Source organism: Indicator indicator, chromosome 19 (assembly GCF_027791375.1).
Source record: "Indicator indicator isolate 239-I01 chromosome 19, UM_Iind_1.1, whole genome shotgun sequence".
In the NCBI taxonomy this organism is placed as follows: Eukaryota; Metazoa; Chordata; class Aves; order Piciformes; family Indicatoridae; genus Indicator; species Indicator indicator.
In genome coordinates, this window is record NC_072028.1 from 18,485,418 (window position 1) to 18,508,982 (window position 23,565).

Sequence of the window (23,565 nt, forward strand, 5' to 3'; positions counted from 1 at the left end):
TGTGTGACCTGCCCTAGGTGATCCTGCTCTGTCAGGGGACTTGGACCTGATCTCTTGAGGTCTATTCCAACCCATAACATTCTGTGATTCTGTAATGCATTTCAAATTCAAAGATATGTAATTCTTCCTGATTTGGAGTTGCTTGGAAGAGTTAAGTCTTTCATTATTGTAAGTACAGGTGTTGCACTAATAATGACAATTCAGGGTCCGAATATCAACTTTCTTTGGGGGAGAGCTGACATTTCCTAGGAGATGAAGGTAGTGCAGATTTCCTGACGATTCTGCCTCTTGACGGGGACCAAGTGTGATGGGTAGGAAGTTCTGCTGAGCTAGTGGAAGGAATAATGAAAGAAAAGGCAGTCAATCTCATTCCCATTCTTGTTCAGAATCCAGGTCTAGCTCAAAATCCCAATATAGAAGGAAAAGATCACACTCAAAACACACATAGGAATAGTTTTTATTTTGGACTAAGATCATTCAAGGTCAGGCTCAGTGTGGCCCTGGGCAGTCTGCTGTAGTTGGAGGTATCCCTGCTCCCTGCAGAGGTTTGAACAAGATGACCTTTGAGGGTCCCTTCCAACCTAATGCAATCTATGGATCTGTAAGGGTGTTGTGTAGGGAGAGATGCTGAGGTGTCCTGTTAGCAGGATTAGCCATGTAATGGACTCAGAATTTTTCCTGACTCTTCAGCAAACTTCAGACTGCATGTGCAATTAGATAAGGTAGGAGTACCAGCGGGAGAGCTAACAGTGATCCAGCCCTGTCCCTGGTTCTCAGGAATGGTGAGACAGAGGCTGTCTTTAATAATGTGGTGCTAGGTACAGCATGTGAGTTTCATTAAAGGCTTTGAATGGTTATGTAATAGAAATGACAGGCAACAGTGCAGGCATCCTTGCCCCAAGCTACTGGATAGTTTTCTACCTGCCCCTTGGCTCACTGGCCTCCACAGACTCTTCTCTTTGATTACAGACATGCTGTAAATTTTCTGTTTCACTCTTGCAGAATCCATGTCATGCCTGGAGTTGTCAGCTCATTTAGCAGGCAAGATTTAGAATTGACATTCTCCCCTCAAGGCACAAATTTGTGTAATAAAGCTTGGGTGCTTTTGGTGGTTTGGTTTGTTTTAGTTGCCATGTTTTTGACAATCTGTCTGCCTGCCTCTAAGTTTTTGCTAGCACATAAAACTGTCTTGTCAGCATCCATAGCCTATGAAGCTTGCAGTCTTTTTTTTCCTGTAAATGTGGCTGTTGGAAGCACGAAGACTCTGCACAGCCTTCCCAGGGCTTGCCTAAGTCTCTTGTTTCCTTTATGTGTGCCTGTTGCAGTGCTCAGGCCCACTGTTGCATTCTGTCACCTCAAAGACAGGGTTATTCTTTTCTGTCTCACCTTCCAGCTTACTTCACTGCCACTCTTGCTTGCACACATTGGCTGTCTTTATAATTTGACAATGGTTTTGTTCTATACTGTTCTCATTTTATTTTACTTTGAAAAAAGGCAATAACAGACGTTCTGCAAAATATAAATTCATGAGGTCTCTGTTAACCTTGCTGGTCTGTACTACTGTACAAATCTATACGTTACTGTACCTTGAACAGGACTTCACTGCAGATCCTTTTCAGCAGTTCATTTGAGACAAAGCTAGAGGGTAAGCAGCTAAATGACATAGTTGGGGGGCAGAGAGTGCAGCTTGTTGGCTTGTTTGTTCTGAAACTGGTTTGTGCTACATGGCTTTTAAATATGCATGAACTTTTCAGGGTTTTGTCTGATGTTATTGCAAAACATTTTTAATTGTGAGATGTTTTATTTATATATTGCACCATGCAGAGTTTTTTTTCTAAATTACTTTATGGAATTTAGAAGTATTCTGTTGCATTGTAGTAGTTTCCCTCGGGCATTGCATTTCTCATTTTAATTTAACATATGAACCAGAGGGGAAGTGACTAAACGTGATAGTACCCTGTAGGGTCGTCTTGTGGGACTTTGATCATTTCTTCTGAAGCTGTAGTACCATAGTTTGACATTGCCGCTTTGCTAGGCCTTGTGCATTGCAGCCGTGTGAGCCAGTTGACAAGCACATGAGCTTGTATCACAGGAACATCCTGCAGAAGCAGCACTTGACAGCTCATGGATATAGAACTTCTCTGCAAATGGGGCAGGCATTTTATGCCAGATGTTCCCACCCCATTCCTTTCCCACAACATGCATGGCAGAAATGAGGCCGTATCTGGCTCAAGAATAATGGAGGCAAAACCTGGTGTGAGACTTGGCCTTAAGCTATTCTAATGTAGTGTATGGCCAGAGTCTCACAGGCAGTACCACTGCAGCTGCTGGCATGGGGTCTTTTGCTTCACTAAGTTAAGCTCTTGCTTTGTGTAGGCTTCTGTAGTGGACAGTATCTCTACTGAATGTTGACAGACCAGCTTAGTTTTCTGAGTATGACTCCCTCCTCCCAGCTTCTCCTATCACCAGGATCTCCAGAACTGTTGTGTACATGGCCATTGTTAAGGAAGGGGAGGATAGCTTTAACTGGAAATTGGCTTTTGTCACAGTGACCCTATTTGGAACTTATTCAAGTTTTTTAATAGGTCTGCCTTGTAATTTATATAATTTCCAGTATGAGAGTGAACACATGCAACCAAAGTCACATTTAGGCTGTATTCCATTGTGTTAAGATTTAATTTTAACTCTAAAGAAAATAGATGATGGAGTCAGTGTTGAGAACTTGGGACAAGATGGCTGTTGTAAATGCTAAACTAACACGTGCATACATTTCCTTTTAGAACTTGTAAAATAACTCAGACTCGTAGAAAATATGAAAACATTATTTTGTATTGAAAAAAAAAATCACATATAAAAAGGAACTATGTGTTCATGCTCCACTATCAACACACAGTAACCAAGAGTAAATGTTGTCTGATGTCCAGATGGATGGCATGTAAATCTGCGGTATTGTTGCTCAGACATTATTTTACTTGCAGTATGCTTCAGTTTGCCAGTTGCAGGAAAGTGAAGTGAACTTCATGGACTTAAAACATATTTTTGTAGGCTTTGAATTTAGAATGGCAGTGGCTAAAGGAAACCTGCAGATTACATTTTTTTCATTAAATATTTTGGATAGTGTGTTGCCAGTGTCCTATGATGAAAACAGCCTTTTCTTTTAGAGTGTGGCTTTGTTGGTTTGTTGGTGTGGTTTTTTTTCTGATGTTTCATTGTGTTTTGTGCCTAGACTTACTTCTGTTAGGTAAGCAATAGGTGGTTGTGTAACAGCAGAGTCTGTTGATGGTAAGTCATATCTAAGGAAAGATACATGAATTAACATTTTTCAAATTTCAGTTTCTAAAACCCTCTTTGCCAAAAATAAACCATACTTGACTTTGCTAGCTATGAATTAAATTTTCTTTATCCTAACAGAAGAGATTCATAAATTCCCTGAAGCTTGTTAAAACTCAACACTGCATTCTGTAGTACAAAAACTAACTTTAAAATATTTTTTGTATTTCTAGGTTTACTAGGGGTATCTTAGTGAAACTGATAACTTGGCTTTGCTTAAAAATGCTATCAAAAATGCACCTCTGATATACCATAGTTCTGATGTAGAAATGTTGTATCTAAAAGGATTCTTTCCTCTCTGAGGCACTCAAAAGTAATAAAGCTGTTTTGACATCCATTTGTTCTGGTAAATGTATTTGCTGATACTTGTATTGGGAGGCAGATACCTGTACTCAGTTTCCTGGTTTCTGAGGAGGGAGAAGTTTATTGAATAATACTCTGACTATTCAATCTTTGTCCTGGTCGTGTATTTTAACCATGCATGCACAAAGGCAGTAAAAGTCAACTTATTTTAATATTACATCTACTGTTTCCATCAGCTCCTGGGCTACAGTGAGAAGCCAGTAAACCTACAAATGTTCATTGGAACAGCAGATGATCGCTACTTAAGACCTCATGCGTTCTACCAGGTGCATCGGATCACTGGAAAAACAGTTGCGACAGCTAGTCAAGAGATAATCATTGCCAGCACAAAGGTTCTGGAAATACCACTCCTTCCTGAAAACAACATGTCAGCCAGGTACAGCACACCTTAAAGTAACTGCTAATTTGCTTTTTATTTATTTGTATGAATGTGAAAGAAAAACGGTGTAGAAAGCATACTTCCCACAACCACAGCTTCTGAGTAAGAGCGAGACATCTCTTTAAAAATGTCAGTGTTTAGGCAGTCCGAAGTAAAGGAGTAGAGAGGAGGGCAGCTCTCGAGACTGACAGGGAGGTAGATGAGTGCTTCTTGGATTGTACTTGCCCATACAGAGATGGGACTCCACAGCTGTAGAATTGCATGTGGGTTACTGGCCAGTATGACATTTCTTAGGAAAATACAGTCATAAGCTTCAGTTGATTGTTTCTTAATTTAATGTGGTGATTTAGCTCTGGGTATCTTAGTAAATGCTTTCCTTATTTAGATTTTTTTTCATTATGATTGTTAGCAGTTGCATTATTCTGAGTTTTCAGGTCCTGCCAGATAGAACATACTAAGTAATAGTATAATGGTTAGTTATAATAACAATTAAAGTGCCCTGCTCTAGCTGGAGTGTCAGTGAACAGAGCACAATTGTTTGCATACATAGCACATTTCTTTCTTACATAAACTTCTGAACTCAGCTTAAATTTTCCTAGTTGCAGACTTTATGCTAGTTCCGTTGGGCACTGAATCCATGATGATGTACAAGACAGCACTCCTCACAAGGTGGTGTGTGTATGTGTTACCTGATTAAAATGTGTGTGTTGTATGAATAATGGATAACTCTGTTGAAGGGTAGCTGGGACCGATGGCCACACTTGTCATTCTCTTTCTCCCTAAGGCAGAATTAAATACAGGTCTCTTGCTCCTTGTAAGTTATGTTTACTATGTTTAATAACTCCTGTTGAAGGTTAAACAATATGCAATAACACATCTTTGGAAAGTTCAAAAAGCAGCAGCTAGACACTTGGAGGACAGAATGTTTCAAGAGTACTTGCTGCTTTTTTTTTTTTTTTTTTTTACACTAACAGGTCTTTAAAACAGCAGGCATTTAAAATAACATTTAAAAGAACCTAGTGCAGAAAAATGGAAGGCTCTTCATTCCTTCACAAAAGAAAGGCTGAACAGCATATACTTTGGCAATAGCCTGATAGGTTTTGTTCCGCTTCTCTTCTAATGCATCCATCCTCCCGTCTGCAGCATTGATTGTGCAGGTATTTTGAAGCTTCGCAATTCAGACATAGAGCTCCGCAAAGGAGAGACCGATATCGGAAGAAAGAACACCAGAGTGCGGCTTGTGTTTCGTGTGCACGTCCCACAGCCCAGTGGAAAAGTCTTATCTCTGCAGACTGCTTCCATACCTGTGGAATGCTGTAAGATTGCTAATTTATACTTATGCATGTCAGCAGTCTGGTCATTCTAACAATATTGATTGTCAGAATTCATATATATGACGTGTGGGTAAAAGCATTGTATGGAAGGATGTGAACTGCCAAAATCATATTTATTTAAAGATGGTACTTGCCAAGTGGCAGCCTGAAGGTTTGGAGGAAAAAGAATGTGTTAGGCTTTAAACCTAATACTGCAGTCACACAGCTGCAGTAGCTCATGTTGTCAGCAGAGGCAGCTGATAGATTTCAGTGAAAATAAAATTCCTTTGAGGAAGATCTAATACCCTATTTAATTTACATGAGTCTATACTGTTACTTGTCTGTATACAGTATTGTCTAATGAACAGATGAGCTTCTAGAGAGTTCAATTATTAAATGCTAGCACTAGGGAATTAAAACATGACCTGAAACAATCTTTCTTCTAGAATTTAATTTGTGTCTAAATACCACAGTAACTTTTAAACCAGTATTCCTAAACTAAGATATTCTATTTTTGCTCTTTGGTATTCATGGACTTCTGGTGTTTCTTTTCTCTAATGACAATTTCATCATAATTTTGAAAACAAAGCAATCTGACACAAATATGATCTATGTATGTAAAAGATGGTTGTGCTAGTTTCACTCCTGATTCTTAAAGTTAGGATCATGAAAGAAATATCACTATGACTAAAATTGTAATTATGATTTTTACTTTGATTGTTTTATTGTTTTGGTGTGGTGGTGGTGTTTGTGGGGTTTGTTTTTTTTTTTTTCTTTTAAAGCTCAGCGATCTGCTCAAGAACTTCCTCAGATTGAGAAGTACAGTATCAGTAGTTGCTCAGTAAATGGAGGCCATGAAATGGTGGTGACTGGATCCAATTTTCTTCCAGAATCCAAGATTATATTTTTTGAAAAAGGACAAGGTAAATACTATCTTACAGAGGTTTTTTTTAATCATCCCAAAATCACTACCTGAGCTTGATTTTAGGAAGTGAGGATGTTACAAAGAAAGGTAGAAAGAAAAAGAAATCAGGAGCAGTAATCTGAAACTTCAGTTTGGGCATTGATCTATATGCTGGTTGGCAATTAGTAATTAAATAGTTACTGCTGATTAAGGAAGACAGTTACAGGCTAGCCTACTTGGAATTGTGTGTACTTGAAATGATATTTTCTCCTTATTATAAAAGAAATTAGAAATGGGAATCAATGAAAACCTACCATTGGGCAAGGAGTCATGTTACACCTGATTTAATCATGGCATGGGAACTTACTCCTAAAGCAATGAAGTAACTACTAGTTAGAAAGCACTATTGGATATTTTTCCCCATATAAATGCATAAGTTTTTCTGTAGAAGCTACTCTTAGGGGATGTTTCTTTTTAGTCTTAAGATGTGGCTCAGGTTTGGTGTGTGGTGTTTGCTGCAGCTGTGTCTGTGCCCCCTTTGTATCTGTGACCAGGTAGGAGCACATGTGAGTCAGATAACTGGCAACAAGCTGGGTGTGAACACAGCCACCTTTCTTACAAGTGTGAAACAGGTGTTGGCTTGACACACCAGGGGAGTGTTTCACTGCCATGAGAAATGTGCTAGCCATGTAATGATAACCTGAACAAAGCTCAACAATGGAGAGCTGAGAGTTAGGTTAAGGATAATGGGTTATGCTAGGTCAGGGCAAAGAGAGGTTCACCAAGGTGACTGATTGCCCTCACAACACAGACAGCTTGCCCTGTAATTGAACAGAGTCTTTCAGTTCAAGGAAGGGTGTTTGTTTTCAATGTATAACCTGTGGGTATGTGCATGAAGATATGGCCTATGTTATCTCTCACATGGTGATTTACAGATGAAGTCATTGGCCTGTTTGAATAGTCACAAATCTGAGTCATAATTGAATTACTTGTCAAAAACAGGTTTTAGAAACACAGGGAAACAAAAAATCTGCTAGTAGGCTTAGAGCACAGACTGCCTCGTTTCAGGTAAGATGTAACAACATAGTGGCAGCAGCTTCTGTTCATGTGCAGAGTGCTGCTTATGGAAAACCTCTGTAGTGTTGAAACTCCCAAAGCAGCTCTGTACTTTACACTTCATTTACAATCTGTCTATTGAATGGCCTCTTTGACCTAAAAGAGGTATGCTCTGATACTAAGAATTTCTAAGATGAAGTATTTAAGCGTTTTAGGAAAATATTTTTCTTGAATTATTTTCAAATTTCTCTCCACAGATGGACGACCTCAGTGGGAGGTAGAAGGGAAAATAATTAGGGAGAAGTGTCAAGGGGTGAGAAAATTTTTTTTTTCTTACTTAAAACAGAAGGCTTTCTAAAGTAAGGTAGACATTGTTCTGAAATTTATACTTCATTTAGTAAAGCAGATCAGTGTCTGACTCAGATAGGTGAAGACTTCTAAAATTGGTTTAATACTATGTAGCAGCCATTAAGATAATGCTTTGAAGAAACTGGAAATAGTGTGCTTCTTGTGAACTCAGTTTCTTTTATCACTGCTAATTGGAAAAGAAAACTGAAGATAATTTTGCTAAGATGACAAATAATTTCAAGTGCCTTATTTATTTTTACCTTTTGGATCATTAAGCTAATTATCAAATCTTCAGTACTGTTTCTTTTTTTAATGTTCTGGCAGATAAAGCATTCTTTAGGTGACGTATGTTTACTAAAAGCATTTCCTTCAGAACACCTGCTTATAATACTCTTACTATATAATATGCAGAAACTTGACACTTCCCAATTTTAGAGTATTAGTTTCTTTAGTTTTGCAGTAAGTGTTTAGTTTTTCTGTAATTAAATTTCATTTGCATTTGAGATTTTAAACTCTCTTGTTTCAACTCATATAGGCAAACATCATACTTGAAGTTCCTCCATACCATAACAAAACCATTACAGCTGCAGTTCAGGTGCAGTTTTATCTCTGTAATGGCAAGAGGAAAAAAAGCCAGTCTCAACGTTTTACTTACACACCAGGTATTGAATACAAAAACTTCATTCTGGGTCTTTTTTATGTAGACATGGATAAGTCTTGTGCTTTTGACAAGTATATAAGAGTAGTTTTGAATTGTTTATGTAACAACTTTCTTATGTTTGCTTAAAGCCGAAACATAGAGTAATAAGCTACAGTGGCAAAAATACAGCAAGGGGTTTTTTTGTTACAGTTTTTGTGGAGTAATTTTGCATTCTCCTTGGAGAATGATAGTGATTCTCAGAAGCTGCACTGCTCAATAACCCTGGTAAGAACATGGAGGATAGCGAGATCATAGAATAACAGGTTTTAGGCATTCCCCCTTTTGCCCCCAAATGTCCAGAAAATATCCAAGTTTAGATACAAGGAGAATTTAAAAAAATAAATCAGTTGTCAATCCACTCTGGACACATTGCAGCCTATTGAGAGAAAACATTTTGTAGCAGTACCAGAAGTGAAATCTCTCCATATTAACTGCACGTGTAGTTAAAGCAGCAGAATCTTGTCCCTTTGGTGTGAAGCAGTGGTAACTGCAAGATCTGCAATGCCCCCTCCTTTGCCTGCTACTGATTTCTTTTCAGAAAGCATGGTGTGTATTTATCACAGGATACAAATGGGTTGGGATTGTAATGGAGCGTTTTACTTTTTCTAGTTATAATGAAGCAAGAGCACAGAGATGAGGTGGATCTGTCTGCTGTTCCTTCCTTGGCCCTGCCTCACACAAGCAACATCCAGGGCCTGCATTCTATCCGATCTCAACTGCCTTCACCAGAGCAAGGGCATCCACATGACAGTTTACTATCTACATCACCTAGGAGCCTTGTGTGTCCAGTTCAGCCACCATACACAGCAATGGTGACCTCAGCAGTATCCCACCTGCCACATATGCAAGGTAGAAACCTTAGTCCAAATGAGGAGTGTCATGTTTTGCCTCCTGCTGTGGTTCAGTCTTTTCAGGTAACATCAGCACCTCCTGTGAGGCCTTCTTACCAGCCTATGCAGTCTAATGATGTGTACAATGGACAGTCTTGTCTTCCTATGAACTCTGCCTCCAGTCAAGGGTTTGATACTATTTCATTTCAGCAAGACACGGGTGTACCTCATTTGATAAACCTCAGCTGCCAAGCTCTACCACCAATGCAGTTTCATTCTTCTAATTCAGGTTCTGTGACAACATCAAGTACAGCAGGGCACCCACTGGCACAGCCAGCTCATTCAGGACAGTCATCTTCTCACCTGCCATCGATGGGATACCACTGCCCAAGCACTGGGCAGAGCTCCATCTCTTCTGCAATGAGTCGGTCCCTTGGGCAGTCTTCTCCCCAGCTGCAGCAACTCCCATACCATTCCACCAATCCAGCATCTGCTTCATCCCCATCCCCAACAGCTTCCCACCCTTTGGTCCATTCACCGCTGTCTGGGCCCTCCTCACCACAGCTTCAGCCCATGCCTTACCAGTCTCCTAGCTCAGGACCTGCCTCATCACCACCACCAGCCACGGCCAGTCATTCGGGCCAGCACTCTCCTCAGGCACACAGCCCAGTGCTGGCCGCTCTCAACGCAGCACCGGCCCTTGTGCACCACACTGTGTGCGACTCATCTCCCTTCTCACCAGATGGGGCAGCTGTTAGCATCAAACCAGAACCTGAAGATCGAGAATTGAATTTCCAAACAATAGGACTGCAGGACATCACATTAGATGATGGTAAGTGCATTTTAATACTGGGATATAGTGTACATTAAACTACAGAGTAGGTGTGGGAAGGTTGCTTTGTTCAGAACACGTTCCACAGAGGTATGTTTTAAAATCATCAGTCATTTTTGTGGCCAAAACAATGACTTATTTAAAACTAATTATATCAGCTACAGTTTGTAGATGTAAAGTTCAAGTACATCAGTCTAATTTGCTGATAGACTTTGTTTCTGTCATAAAAATAGGGCTTGAAGATCCACATATTGACACCTTTATATACAAGGAATTAACTCTAAGTTTCTATGATTTTCTTGTTAGTATGCCTCAGTGAAAGTCACAATATTAGACCTGGAGTTGCATAAAATGTAGTTTGGAGCTTTGTCTCTTGGGTACGGGCAGGGTAGGTTTTTTGAAAACATATTCTATGAACTTTGGCACTGTCTTAGTCGCTTCACAGATGTCCTGTAGCCCATGCTGTCATCGTTCAGCACCTCTGCTCGCAGTAGCTGTTTGCTTTCTCCTTGCCCCTCTGGCTACCTTTTTGAGAAACTCACTTGTTTGTAACATGAACAGAGCAAGGACATTCTACTGCTAAAGACCAGGCTATGAAGTTCTGTACTTGAAATACTCAATGTTAATTTACAAAGCCTGTCCAACCAAGTAAAAAGACCCTGAACTTAGGCTACTTGAGGCAGAGATGCAAAGCAAAGTAAAGAACTTGTCATGCTGATAAGATTTTAAGGACAGGCTGCCTGTTCTTACAAGGTGTGCAAAAGCTGTTTGGTATTGTTGATGGAAATCTTTTTTCTACAGCAGCCTTAACTGTTGCAGTTTGTTTTTTAAAAATCATCTCTAGTAATTACTTAATTGCATCTGCAGTAAAGACTTAAGTGTAGGCCATCTGTTAAATATCCATGTCAGTCCCTGTTCCCTGCATAACAGGAGGTTTGCTATTGTTCCCTTCAGGCAGTAGTAAAAAGATGTAATAAGAAACGCCTCTAAAAAAACATAGCATACTACGAAGAACATGAGAGAAACTGATAATGCAGTTGGGCTTCCAGTCAAATGGCCACTCTAATTAAACAAAGCTCTCTTTTTAGAAACACTGTTTATCCATCAACTTAACTTTATTTAGAAAGAGAGGAAGAGGCTGATTCTATCAAGGACTTAGTGAGAGAAGAGCAGGGCTTTATGAAACAGAATACAACCAAAAAATAGCATTTTCTATACCTGTACTAGTGGAGAGAGAAATCAATCGACTATTTCAAGAGCTATCATGTTATAACCTACCTTTTCCTCATCTTTCTTTCCTCCACACCCACAGAAGAGATGTAGAAATAAAGAAACTAACCAAATAACAGGTGAAAAGTTTTACTGAAGTGTTGAATGTTTCTGAGCATCCTGGCAGTTTATGCTTGCTCAGAAATTCAAATGAATGCACAGTAAAAGTTTGTTACTAATTTTTCCCCCCAATATTACAAATATTGGTAGCTTTTAGAAAATATTTGTTACTTAATACAGTGAAACTACCGAGTTGTTTCTGTGCTGACAGAGACATGGAATTGCTGGAAAAGCTGCAAGACCCACATTTGAAGTGTGGCCACTTGCCAGTAGTTTAGAGGAGCATAATAAATGTGTAGACACATAAAATGGCCACAGCTTGCTTAATTTCCTTTTTAAATAAAGCTTGCTATAGAAATCTACAGAAGTTCTGATAGCTGGTGAACTATAGACACTTCCTTTATGGAAAATTGAACAAGGTTTTAAATCCTAAACTACCACGTAGCAGCAACAATCTATTTGCAAGCACAGATATTACCTTCAGCTTGGTTTCATATTGCTGTCATTTGCCAATTGCTTGAGTGCCTGGGTTCAGTGTTTTCTTGGTGTTCAATCTGCAAAAACAAATTGGATGTCTATTCTGAAACCTGCTTCAAGAAGTCTTGAAGCTGCTCAGTTTTCTCAACATGACTAGATGATTCCTCTGCTTAATCAGCTTTAAATAATAATAAAACCAGCATGTTTAGACAGGAATTTTTTTTGTCTACTGTATTATTGTACTTTAAAAAATTATTTCAGTTTCTCTTTTGTGTATAATTCAATTTTAGGTCCTGTACAAAAGGAGCAAATCAGTTATTCTCATGCTGTAACAATGAAGAAAAAATATCTTAACACAATTGCATACATGAATGAATGTGGATCAAGTATGTTCTCCCAGATAATATTCAGTTGGTAACCCTTAAAAACACATTTTCCAATTCAAGCAACTGAAGATCTCCAAATAAAACATTAGAGCAAAGCCAACTGAAAATTTTACAAATCATGTCTCAATTGCTATGTCAGTAGCCTTAAAAAAGTAAAAAAATAATCTTGACAGCATAACTAATCTTCTTTCTTTTAAGTAACTATTTCAAAATTAGCATAGTAGATATTTTCTTTGCCACAAAAACAAAATTTTAAGCAATTTTCACAAGATTTGGATGTAATAGGGAAGTGCCTATCCTGTGACAAAATTAGTCTTGGAATTACTAAGGTGGTTTACTTGAGACACAGTATCAGTTTCTCCAGCAAACAACCAACCTTCCAAAAAACAACCCCCACTGCCCTGAACAAGACAACTAAAATAAACCTAAAAAACCCACCTAGAAAACTGGCAGTCCAGTTAGTAGTTACATGCATTACTTTAAGCAAGACTCCAAAAGTGAATCTTGGAGCCTCTTCAGCCAATGTTCAGGCTTATTACCACACACACTGTTTTTTAAGAAGTGCCCCATGTGTGGTGGTGAAGTGTTAGATTTGAAACTATTTTAATACTGCTGATGTAGAATTTAATCTATTGAGGTTTGCAGTTTAGGAGCAAGTTTGCCTTGGATTTCATGGCTTTGTATAGCAATGAGATTTCTAACATACAAATGTTTAACCATTTTTAAGATATTATGATAGGCTGTGTTCAGCAAATTGGGATGACCTTCTATTAATCCTCTTACACTTTGTTACTCATTACATCTCCATTACATAAAGCTGGAGATTAGAAAGTCTAGTAGATACAGTAGACTTATTATAAATCATAACTGAAATCCTCTAACCACTTTGTGTACATAAAGCAGTAAGTCTCCTTTGTCAGACACATTCCATGGAGAATTCCAAGCCATTTGCATTCATTCATCTTAATAGTTCTGTGATAACTCTCTAGTTGATACATTCTCTTGCTGGGAAGCTCAGAGATTCTGATCTTTGCTAGCAAGTGTGTATGTCTTTACAGGTAGCTCTTTATAGTAGCTTCATCTTAAATTCTGGAGAATCACAGTAGAAACTAGTAAGAAAGTATTGGAGAATGACTGTATTTCTCAATATATTTACAGTTTGGGTTATTCTGAATTGAGGCAGAGTCCTGCCAAACAGCATCCAAGGTCTACATGAACACCAAAAATACTAAATGCTATGGTCCAATTTACTACACAGGAGAGCAGCTAAAAAAACCCTTTCTTCTTGCTGATGTAGATTCCAAACTCAAGGGTTTTTTACTGTCTTCCAAGCACAGAACAAAATGTTGCATCTTGCAGTGTGTCCAACTTGGATTTGTGGGACAAGAACACACCTGCATTGTAGATGGAAATCTCAGAATATTACCATCGATAAGAGGCATTTTGAAAATTCTGTTAGTATAAATGGTTTCATAAGGTTGTGTTCCAACTCCTCATTTCTTAATATTCTGTTATATTAAGGTTATGTTGTCTGGCAATATGGAGATGATAATAAAGCAGTTAGCAATTTCAAAATTCTCATAAGCTTATGGGCTCTTGCAATGAGGTTTTTGAAGTTGAGTAAGGAGCTAAGGCAGAACCTCAAACATATTGGAAGAGAATGGGCATCTACTTGTAGAAATGGGTGTAACGAATAAAATAGAGAGAAAGCCAGACTGAGCAATTGATGGAAAGGAAAAGGCTGGAACAGGGAAAAAAGGTGAAGAGAATGTTATTCAGCTGGCGTTGTCAATAGTTAAAGAATGCTATGGTCATATCTCCTAGAGGATTCATTCACTGTGTTCATAGAATCTGTGCCAGCCAGCAAGGCAGGCATGTATTGAGAAGACAAGTTACAGACTGCTGAGGTGTCAAGAACTTAAGATAAATCCTCAGCTACCTATGACCAGCTAATGTATGAAACTCCCTCTGTCTTTCTGAGAGCCACAGAACACCTTATAACTAATACAAAGTAAGCTCAGCTAGCTGCACAAAGAGATGCCCATGTAAGAACTAGAATAGGTTAGGAACTGACTGAATGCTAGTGGTACATCTACATCACAGTGCAAGCGCTGGCAACAGCAGCGGAGCTGGAAGGACTTAGGCATGCCCTTGGGACACCAGCAAAAATACACTGAGGAGCTTTCGTGCTGCTTTCCACCATGCAACACCTGTCCTCCAGCTTCAAGGTTCATGCTTCATCCTTAGTATGCGAGAGATTCATCTGTACCCTTGGGTGAGAGAAAGGGGTCAACATCGGACTTCAGTGAAGTAGTTTCATGCAGATAGTATGAGATCATAAGTGACATGAACAGGGAGGTTTGTTACTATACCAAGATAAATGCAGAACTTGTGTAGCAAGTCTGCAGGCACAATTCAGACTGTCTATATAGCTATAAAATGTAACATGCACAGGAAAACTCTACTCATCCTAACATTTCATACAATCAAATTTTATCAGTTAATGAAGTACCAAGTAAAGTTGGCATTGAACCCAAATATTAGCAGAAGTAAGCCCATCCTACAGCTTGAAATGGTACCTTGCAAGGCAGCCCACCATGTCCTTGATGGTTTGCAATTGCAGATACCGCCTGCCATATGACTGGTTTTGATCACAAACCAACACAATCAGCTGGCTGCTCAACACAAGAGAATACTGAGGCTTACTTATAGCCTGGCAGCTTTTCGTTTTTAGGGAAAGTTGACACTGTACTACTTGCTAGTCATGTGGAGTCAAAACTAGGCTAAATATACTGCACTAACCAGTGTGATGTAACTGCAGGGATTCTTCACATGAATGCAGCTGATAAGTCTATCTGGAGTTGACAGAAGGCCTGCATCTGAAGAACTGCAGTATTTCCATAATGTTCTTTGATGTTTACTGATTCTTATCACCTCTAAATACAGTAGTTCACTCATCAGTCCTGTAAATCATGGAAATTAAGAGGTGGATGATGCAGTCCTACCAAATCTGGACAGCTCATAGCATCTCCTGTACAATTACAGCAAACTTCTCTTTGCACAGCCTGCTCCAAAACTCCCCTCTGTGCCAAGTACTCTAGTGACATCACAAACAGTCTTGCATTCTACAATATTTTGGGGATCTACTGTAAAAGACCAGTACATCCTCTAGTTTAGGAGCTGTTGCCCACACATCCTATTTTAGTCCAATAGAGTAGTACAGGACAGACAGGCTAAACCTATAGTTGGATAGAGCAACATGAAACAAAGTCACCTGACTCCTGTGGGAAGAGATCCTGAAAACCAAATGGCACAACTCCAGTAGCTTTTTGGTCCACCTGTATCCATAACAGAACTCCCATTGACTTGCTGCTTTGACCTGCATCTGATGCAGATAATTCAGGGTTTAAAGTTTTTCTTAACCTTTCTTTATTTAAAGGAGCCAAGACAAAGAGGTGGCTCATGAAAGTATGAATTTTTCATCAGTTAAATAGATCTATAGGATGTCAGAGGAGTTCGGTTTTTTTACTCTAGTTTAATAGTTTCAATCTTAGCTTTATATTCTTTGGGTACTAAAATGTGTGTTGTGTTGCTTAAGGGAATAAAAACCTCTTTCAAATGTTTGTGAAATTGAGGTAGAAAGGCATTTTTAATACACATTTAGCTGGTAGCCCAAGTTCTATTTAACTTAAGTGTGCACTGAACAAAATCTTTATGCTAAACTACACTTTTAAAGACTGTTGCTTTATCTACCACGTTTCACAAATAACAAACACGGTGTGCCCAAGGCAATTGCATGCTTCATTCCAGAAGGTGCTGGCTGGAGCCACATTGTATGTTCTACACAACATGTCTTATTAGGTATTTATAAAAGCAAACCCTCAGTCTTGGCAGCAGCTTTGTAGGTCATGGAAGAAGAACTTCAGAATCCCTCTGTGTACGACATTGATTAGAATAATAGCTCAGAATTGCATTTCCCTGCTAAAGTTACAAAGAATCCTTACTGTGTGAACTATGCAGACTTTATGGTGCAGAGACTTGCTTAAAAAGAGCTAATTAACACCACTGCTCTGTCTGGAGGCCTTTTGTGTCAGTGTGTTTGTTGTCTGCTCCTTTGAAAGCCCAAGCTTTAAAGAGGATTGTCAATAAAAGTGAATTTGTTTCATCCCTAGGTTGTTTTCTGCCCATCTCCCTGGATTCATTGTATCTGTATTTAAATTTCACTTTCTTTGTGGTTTTATTATAGCTTGGGGGATAAAATACATATTCTTTCCTTAATGTCCTGTTATTTCACAAGAACTTGCCCTTCATCTACTCCTTTTCTTCAAAATGGCAGTGAACATTTTCAGTAAAAGTCAACTAATGCTTTCCACTTCCTGCTGAAATCCATTTAACATTATGCTTTATACAACCAAGTATAAGAAGTCATCCAAGTCATTTGAACTGCTTGAATTTCAGGAGGAAGTAAGAATAGACTGTTTCATTCTCCCGGGAGTCATCCCTAATGAGGGCTTAGAAATCACACTGGCAAAGGAAATGTGTGGCTCTAGCCAGAAGGCAGAAATTAGCCAGTTTCTAGAGTACTTTTGTTAATTGTATTAAAATCTAATTTACCAAACTTGCAGCTCTGTCTTGGCAGGAAATTTAAAAAAAAAAAAAAAAAATCAACCAAACCCAACACATAACAGCCTTGTAAGCTCTGCATAGTTACCATTTGTAACTGGACAAACAGGCCCTTGCTGGTTCAAGTATGGAATACACTATTCCACGTTCATTTTTTCTGCAGGAAGAATGGTTCGGTGGAATACAGTTTTGCACCTCTTTGTGATGTGTCACATTGCTTCTGTCTGATAGAGTGACCCCTACCAAGAGAACGCTTCGTGTTCCAGTGCTTCAGACTCTGTGTGGGCTGACTGCAGTTCAGTACCTTAGGCAAATCATAGTTTCCCCTTTACTTGTCAGGTTGTCTTAACAGCTGTGTACAGCAACAGTTTCCTGTGTTTAAAGGAGAAATAAAAATAAAGGTTTTATCTATTATACTCTTTTGCCAACCTCGTTCAGTGGAGGTACTGTCAAGGAGCATAAGACTTAATTTGACCACAGAAGGTGAAGTGGATTGAGAAAAGGGCAGGTGGAATGTTCTAAACTAATACAAATATTAAAGTGAGATTTATGTTGTATAAAATCCATGATGATACAACAGGGCAGATATCCAAAAATCCTAACCATTACCTTTATGGCTCCAGCTACTAACTGAAAAGTAACTAAATATACAAGATAAGGTATATTGTTTTTAATAGTCACTCTGATAATTTATAAATAGTTACTTGTGTCAACATATGTAGTAGCTGTGAATGAAACTGGGTATTTGAAGTTAGTGCTATTAAAAGACAACTAAAAGTCACTTCCTGGGTGAGTGAACTCTAACTTCTTGGTTTAGTCCAGTCAGTAGTTATGTCTGTCTTCTTCTCTGACACAGACAGTTTTATCTCTGACCTGGAATACCAGCCATCAGGTTCAACAGAGAAATGGACTCAACATTCAGCACTCATGTCCAACTCCTATGTGGAAAATCTAGAGGGTGAGTCTGCTTACTGAAATGCTTCAATGTTTGAAATTGGAGCACAAAGCAAAGGGGAAACTGTTTGAATAGTCTTAACAAGTACAAGTGAAAGGTGCTACGTAGAAGCTCAGTGTTGCTGTAACTAGACACCTGCCTGTTCTGGAATAGCTGTAAGTTCAGAAGTGGGGAACCAGGTGTGCACACACTCAGAAAAGACATCCAAGTAAAGCGTATAGCTGCCACTGAACTTCCCAAGTGCTGTAGGATCTAACGACACAACAGAAGACTATATTAAAATCTTAAACCAAATAAGGGCAAAGCTGTAGAGTGACCACTTCAGGTAACACTAAGAAATCCCAAATGTTTCTGCTTTTTTTAAAAAGATGAAACAGTGCAAAGTTGAACCAGCTGTATACAGTGGTGTGCACTGGCAATCTAAGTACTAGTGATATGGATTCTTAAACACATTTGTAGTTCAATGTGCACCAATTGGGAAAGATGATCTGGATTTTAAGATGCATTCAGCTTCTGTATGTCAGATATAAGCAAGACAATTATGCATTATGACTGTGTTCAACAGCAAGGATATGAGAAACTGACACATGGTATATTGGTCCTGTTTGTGTTCATACTCATTCTTTTTATTTTTCTCTGTATTACAAACGTGCCTAAAATGTCAGAACACTATACTGTGTCTCCCACTTCTTTTTTCAATATATGTTTTTTTATATGTAGACACATATATCACATTTTGCTTTCCCTTTAGTTTTTTTAAAGGGGAATAGCTAATAGTGATTTGGATTGATGGTAAAGTGATCAAGTTCTGCGTATAGCCCCTATAGTATAGTGTAGTTGATCTTCAGCTTGCCCATGAAACTACAATGAATATTGGTCAAAAAATTGACTTAGTTCTGCTTTCCTTACTTATCCAAATGTTATTAGTAAGGTAAGTAGCTACTCTTTAGAATGGCAAAACTAGGCAAAGGACTTCACTCTGAACGGATGTTTCTGGATCTTGAAACAGTAAATCAATTGGTAAAATCCCAGCTATGGCTTAGGATATTTCTGTGTTCTAAACTGTGTAACTCAGAAGCTGGTAGGTACAGAATAATTGTTGGAAGAGTTCTTGAAACAGGAAAACTCAGTTGTAATACCAAAATAACACCCAAATACCAGTATTATCAACTAATCACCACAGTTGCAATTATAGAACTTACACCAGCAGGTCCCTTTATTAAAAGGCACACAAACAGAATCTCAGATCCAGACAAACAACTGCTAGTATCAGAGCAACACAACTGAGAAACTTTTTTTTTTAATTTAAAATAATGGCCATTTTGGGTATTTGGTATAAGAAAGATTGCTGTTACATTAGTACCTGGCTATGTTCACACAGGAAGACATGCTAATGTAGCACTGCATGTGTACAGACTGAACTACCAGGCTTAAATTAAAAAGTATAGCTTCTAAATTATACTACTGAACAGGAGAGCCACAGTGTGCAAAGGCAGGAAATACACTAATGGAATCCTGCATTCATCCTTTACAGAAGTGTGAATGTGGTGACTGCATTATGGAGCACTAAGTCATGGGAAGAACCCACAAGGGGAAATATCTCTTTATTTGGTCCAAAGGAACATACAGGAACTGCTTCCAAAAAGACTTCAAAATAGAATGGAAAAATAACACCACTTAAGAAAAAAATAGGTGGCCAAAAGAGTAAAATAGCTGCAAGCAGTCTGCAAACTACTTACAAAGGTTCAGATGAAGTGTACAACCACTCTGTAGTGAGACAGACTACAAGCTCCTTCCAAATGCAGAAAACAAAAGAGGATGAAAATGAATAGGTGAAATGTGAAACCCAGCTAACAGACAGCAAATCAGGAATTCAATTAAAATAAATGAACTTTGAACAGGTTTTGTATTGATGTTCATAGTTGAGAAAGTGGAGAGTCTTATGCCACAGTCCTTTGGAAAAGGGACACGTTGCAAGACCTGTCTCAAGTTGAAGTGTCAGTTAAAAGGTTTCAGAACAAACAGAAGCAGACAGTGACAATTCACTTCAACTAGTTACTGTGCCAGAGAATAGCTAAAAGAGTAAGCAACAGAACTAATAACTGTAACGTATAACCCCTTGCTTAAGACTGGTACGGAGCTAGGAGACTGGAAGTTGGTAAATGTGAGGCTATAGCTGCTCAGATATTCAGAGCAGTGAAAAACAAAAACTGTCTGGAAACCTCTACAGGAAAGCCTTATGATTAAAGAAAATCAGTTAAGGGAATGGAAATTACAGTACAGGAAGGAAAAGAATCTTGTCTTAATTCCATACATACAGTGACAAGCTCTCTGCTCTATTTCGTTTGGAGTCCTCTTGAATTGAAAATGACCAGTTGTATGAAGGTTTGCTCAGCAGCCTTTAAAAGCAGTCTTAAACAGGTGAATAAGTGCTAGGAATATTTAGGAAACCAGCAGAAAAGGAACAAATGGTACTGTATAGATTAGTTATGTGCCCACATCCTAACTGTCAGGGGTGTGTTGGTTCAGGAGAACTAACATGACCAAAGACTTGGAATGGAAGTCATGTTGGCTCAAGTAGGACTCTCCAGCCAGAAAAATGAATTGAGGAGAACATCCTAACTATAATAAAATTGTGGCAGAGATGTACAGATGGACTGTTAAATTGTGACTGGCCTCACACTGAGAGACTAAGTTAAGGTGATCTTGGAGAACTGATTAAAACAGTGGTGGAGAAAAAGCAGTGTTCTTGCAAATGTATCATACAGAATCACAGAACATTAGGAGCTGGAAGGGACTTCCAGCGATCAAGTCCAAACCACCTACTGAAGCAGGATCACCTCAGGCAGCCTGCATCTAAATCTCCCTACTACCACTAGTAACCTGGGAGAAGAGACCATGACTAAAACGCCCTCTCTGACTTTCTTTATAGGATAGATCAAGTCCCTTCATCACCCTCATAGCTCTCCATTGGACTCTATCCAGGAGATCCCCATCTCTCCTGAATTGGGGAGCCCCAAACTGGATACAGCACTCCAGGTGTGGTCTCACCAGGGCAGAGTAGAATATCAAAAGCACCAGTTTCTTTTCTATCAACTTGTTACACTAAATCGGTCCTTTAAAGAAAATTATCCAAACCACTCAGAAACTTATTAAAAGCACCAGTTTTCATCATGATGTCATGCTTCATAACAAGAGCTTTGTTCTGTTCAATTGGCTGCTAAGGTTACCTTTCTGTATGTAAGAATATCTCCTGAGGAGTTGGCCAGCAGTACTCACAGGACACATCTCCATTGGGACAGCTGATAAACTAACTTAGTGCCCTTGGCTCTGTGTCATTCACTGTACAAGTGGCTGAGCTGCTCACCCTAATTTGAGTTTAACTTAAAACTCTGGATTGTAAATTGCAACAGTTTTCAGAGATCTTCATGAACAGTCTGTCTGCTCATGCAGCAGACAACTGGAGCAGTAACTTCAGTATGCTACTTAAATTTTTTTTTTTTGAAAGGCTATAGGGACTTGAGCCTCTAGATCACTTTCAGTGCATTTTAAATACAGTACAGATGGGGACGAAGAAAATAAACAAAAATCCCAAACAAAACAAAAATCCAAACACCACAAAACCAACCAACCAACAACAAAAATACACCACACAAAAATCTTTGCAAATCAGAACTACAGTACCGCCAAAACTAACAGGTCCAATCTAATCTAGCTATAGCAAAAAGTTCTCTCCCCACCATGTTAAAAACATTGTGCAGAAGATAATTTAACTATTAATATAAATTTATCAGCCAGTTTAGACTGTATAAATGATAGGGATAGAAAAGGTAAACTACTGCAAATGAAGTAACAGGTGAAATTTTGAAATCAGGGATAGGTGCCAAAGAGGTCAATCAAATAGACACAGGAAAGTTGTTAAAATCATTTCCACTTGACAGCCCGATTTGAAGGAAAAAAAAACCCACAACTTGTATTGCATTTTGATCTGCCATATCTGACAAACAAGTTGTCAAAAGGCAGTTAGTGCTTCTGTAGTGGAGGAACTGACCATATTTCTATGAGGTGCAGTGTGTACCACCCCCTCTTCTTTTCATCTGATCCAGTCATGATTTTGACATTAGCTACCTGCATTATTGGTACATAAACCATTTGGTAACACTTTTGATCATCCAAAACAATTGTAGGTGATCAGTGGGTACTAAAGATTACTAAACATCAGCTAGATCTCTGTTGTAATTGAGTATGTAAGCTATTTCTGGTTCTTCACCTCTTGAAAATAAATGCCCAGGGTATGGAATTAGTAGTCAGAACATGACATCGGATATACCAGACAAGCACAGATTTAATCTGAGGGGTAGAAGGAGCAGAGAAGGTGGTGATAGGTTGGAACAGTCATACTCCTACTCACATAACTGTTCTTAAGTCTCCCATCTTAGGTCTCAAGAAATTTTCTCTTTAAAGAGGAAACAGAAGCATAAACTGTAACACAAATGAAGCTGGCACACAAACCACAGACAACCGTTAACATACTTGAGATCAGTATTACTGAATCCTCAATGAGATCTGCAGCCTTCCCTAGAAGCTTGTGCTGAAGGAAGAAAGGAAGTGTTATAAAAAGCCATGCATCTTAACTTCCCCATATCTAGTTAACTGGATGGCTTTCAAGGTTAAGCAAAAAAGGCATGTGAAATCTTTCTAGCTATATTTCTAGGAGAGCTTAGCCACATTACCCCATAGTTGAAAAAAGGAAAGGTGGAATAAAAAGTTCACTGGAAGAAAAGAATTTTTTTTTTTATTTGTAAAGCATTTTTGGTGTAACCTGAGCTCATCCTCTCAGGACTGTTCAGACGGACTTCTTCTCTGTCACCTAAGAATATGGATTTTGCTAGACAACATTATAGAAAACCTGTGTTTGTGCTCATGAATTAAGTTTTCAGTTCTGATTACAGACCACTGAATGTCCTGTGAGTGGTCCTGTGTAGAAGAAGGTGATATGCATTCAAATGCTAACCTTTGGGTTTCTGTTGTAGTCTTTAAACTAATACGATTTTCTCCACCACAAATTATTACAGAAAGGAAAAACCATGATTTTACCTTTGGCCCCGTACATTTCTATACAGGATTTGAAACACTTTTTTACTGACTGCATGATTTACTCTTTAGACTTTTTTTTTTTTATACAACTCCACTGTCAGAAAGATACAATAATGCTGATAAATGTCAGTTTAGATATACAGAAGCATCTCACTATTTGGTGCCTTACAACCAAGCTGTACATAGCTGCAGTGAGCTGTTCCAAGGGATTTCTACAAGGCCTAACTTTGGGAAATATTCAACACGGTTCATTTACATTTTTTTCAGGCTTTAAGAGACCAGCCTTCTGTAGGAAACTTGTTTTCCTGGTTTAAATTTGCTCATTTGTTCCTCCACTCATTAGCTTGCATGCTAGCTGGGTACTATCCCCATTCATCCTTTGTAGGGCTCACAAGCATGCTGGACAGGCAGCAGGTCCATGCCTCTCTAGCCTGTTACCCAGTAATTCCCAGTTATGCTCCCAGTACCACCCTACCCCATGGTCTCAAACCTGGCAGCCAGACTATTGCACCACAGAAGGATAGCACACTTTGATCTCAGCTGCAGGCTTCTGCAGATCCTGCTTTCTTTGAAAGGATTTATCACTTCGTACATAATCTAAACCAAAGTATGTTTTCTGGAGTCTGCAGGCTTCCCTCCTCCC

The 23,565-nt window shown here is 38.8% G+C and overlaps 1 protein-coding gene across 2 annotated transcripts in view; it reads left to right on the forward strand.

Annotated features, from left to right (window-relative positions):
• Positions 1 to 23,565, forward strand: part of NFATC3 (nuclear factor of activated T cells 3) — a 66,542-nt gene that overhangs the window by 36,896 nt on the left and 6,081 nt on the right. Inside the window, exons 4-10 of one of the 2 annotated variants that reach the window (XM_054389905.1) lie at positions 3,870 to 4,069; positions 5,216 to 5,388; positions 6,168 to 6,308; positions 7,603 to 7,658; positions 8,229 to 8,355; positions 9,003 to 10,055; positions 17,727 to 17,828. In XM_054389905.1, coding sequence (XP_054245880.1) covers positions 3,870 to 4,069; positions 5,216 to 5,388; positions 6,168 to 6,308; positions 7,603 to 7,658; positions 8,229 to 8,355; positions 9,003 to 10,055; positions 17,727 to 17,828 — 1,852 coding nt within the window. The remainder of the gene's footprint in view (positions 1 to 3,869; positions 4,070 to 5,215; positions 5,389 to 6,167; positions 6,309 to 7,602; positions 7,659 to 8,228; positions 8,356 to 9,002; positions 10,056 to 17,726; positions 17,829 to 23,565) is intronic. The other variant, XM_054389906.1, reaches the window with a different exon arrangement.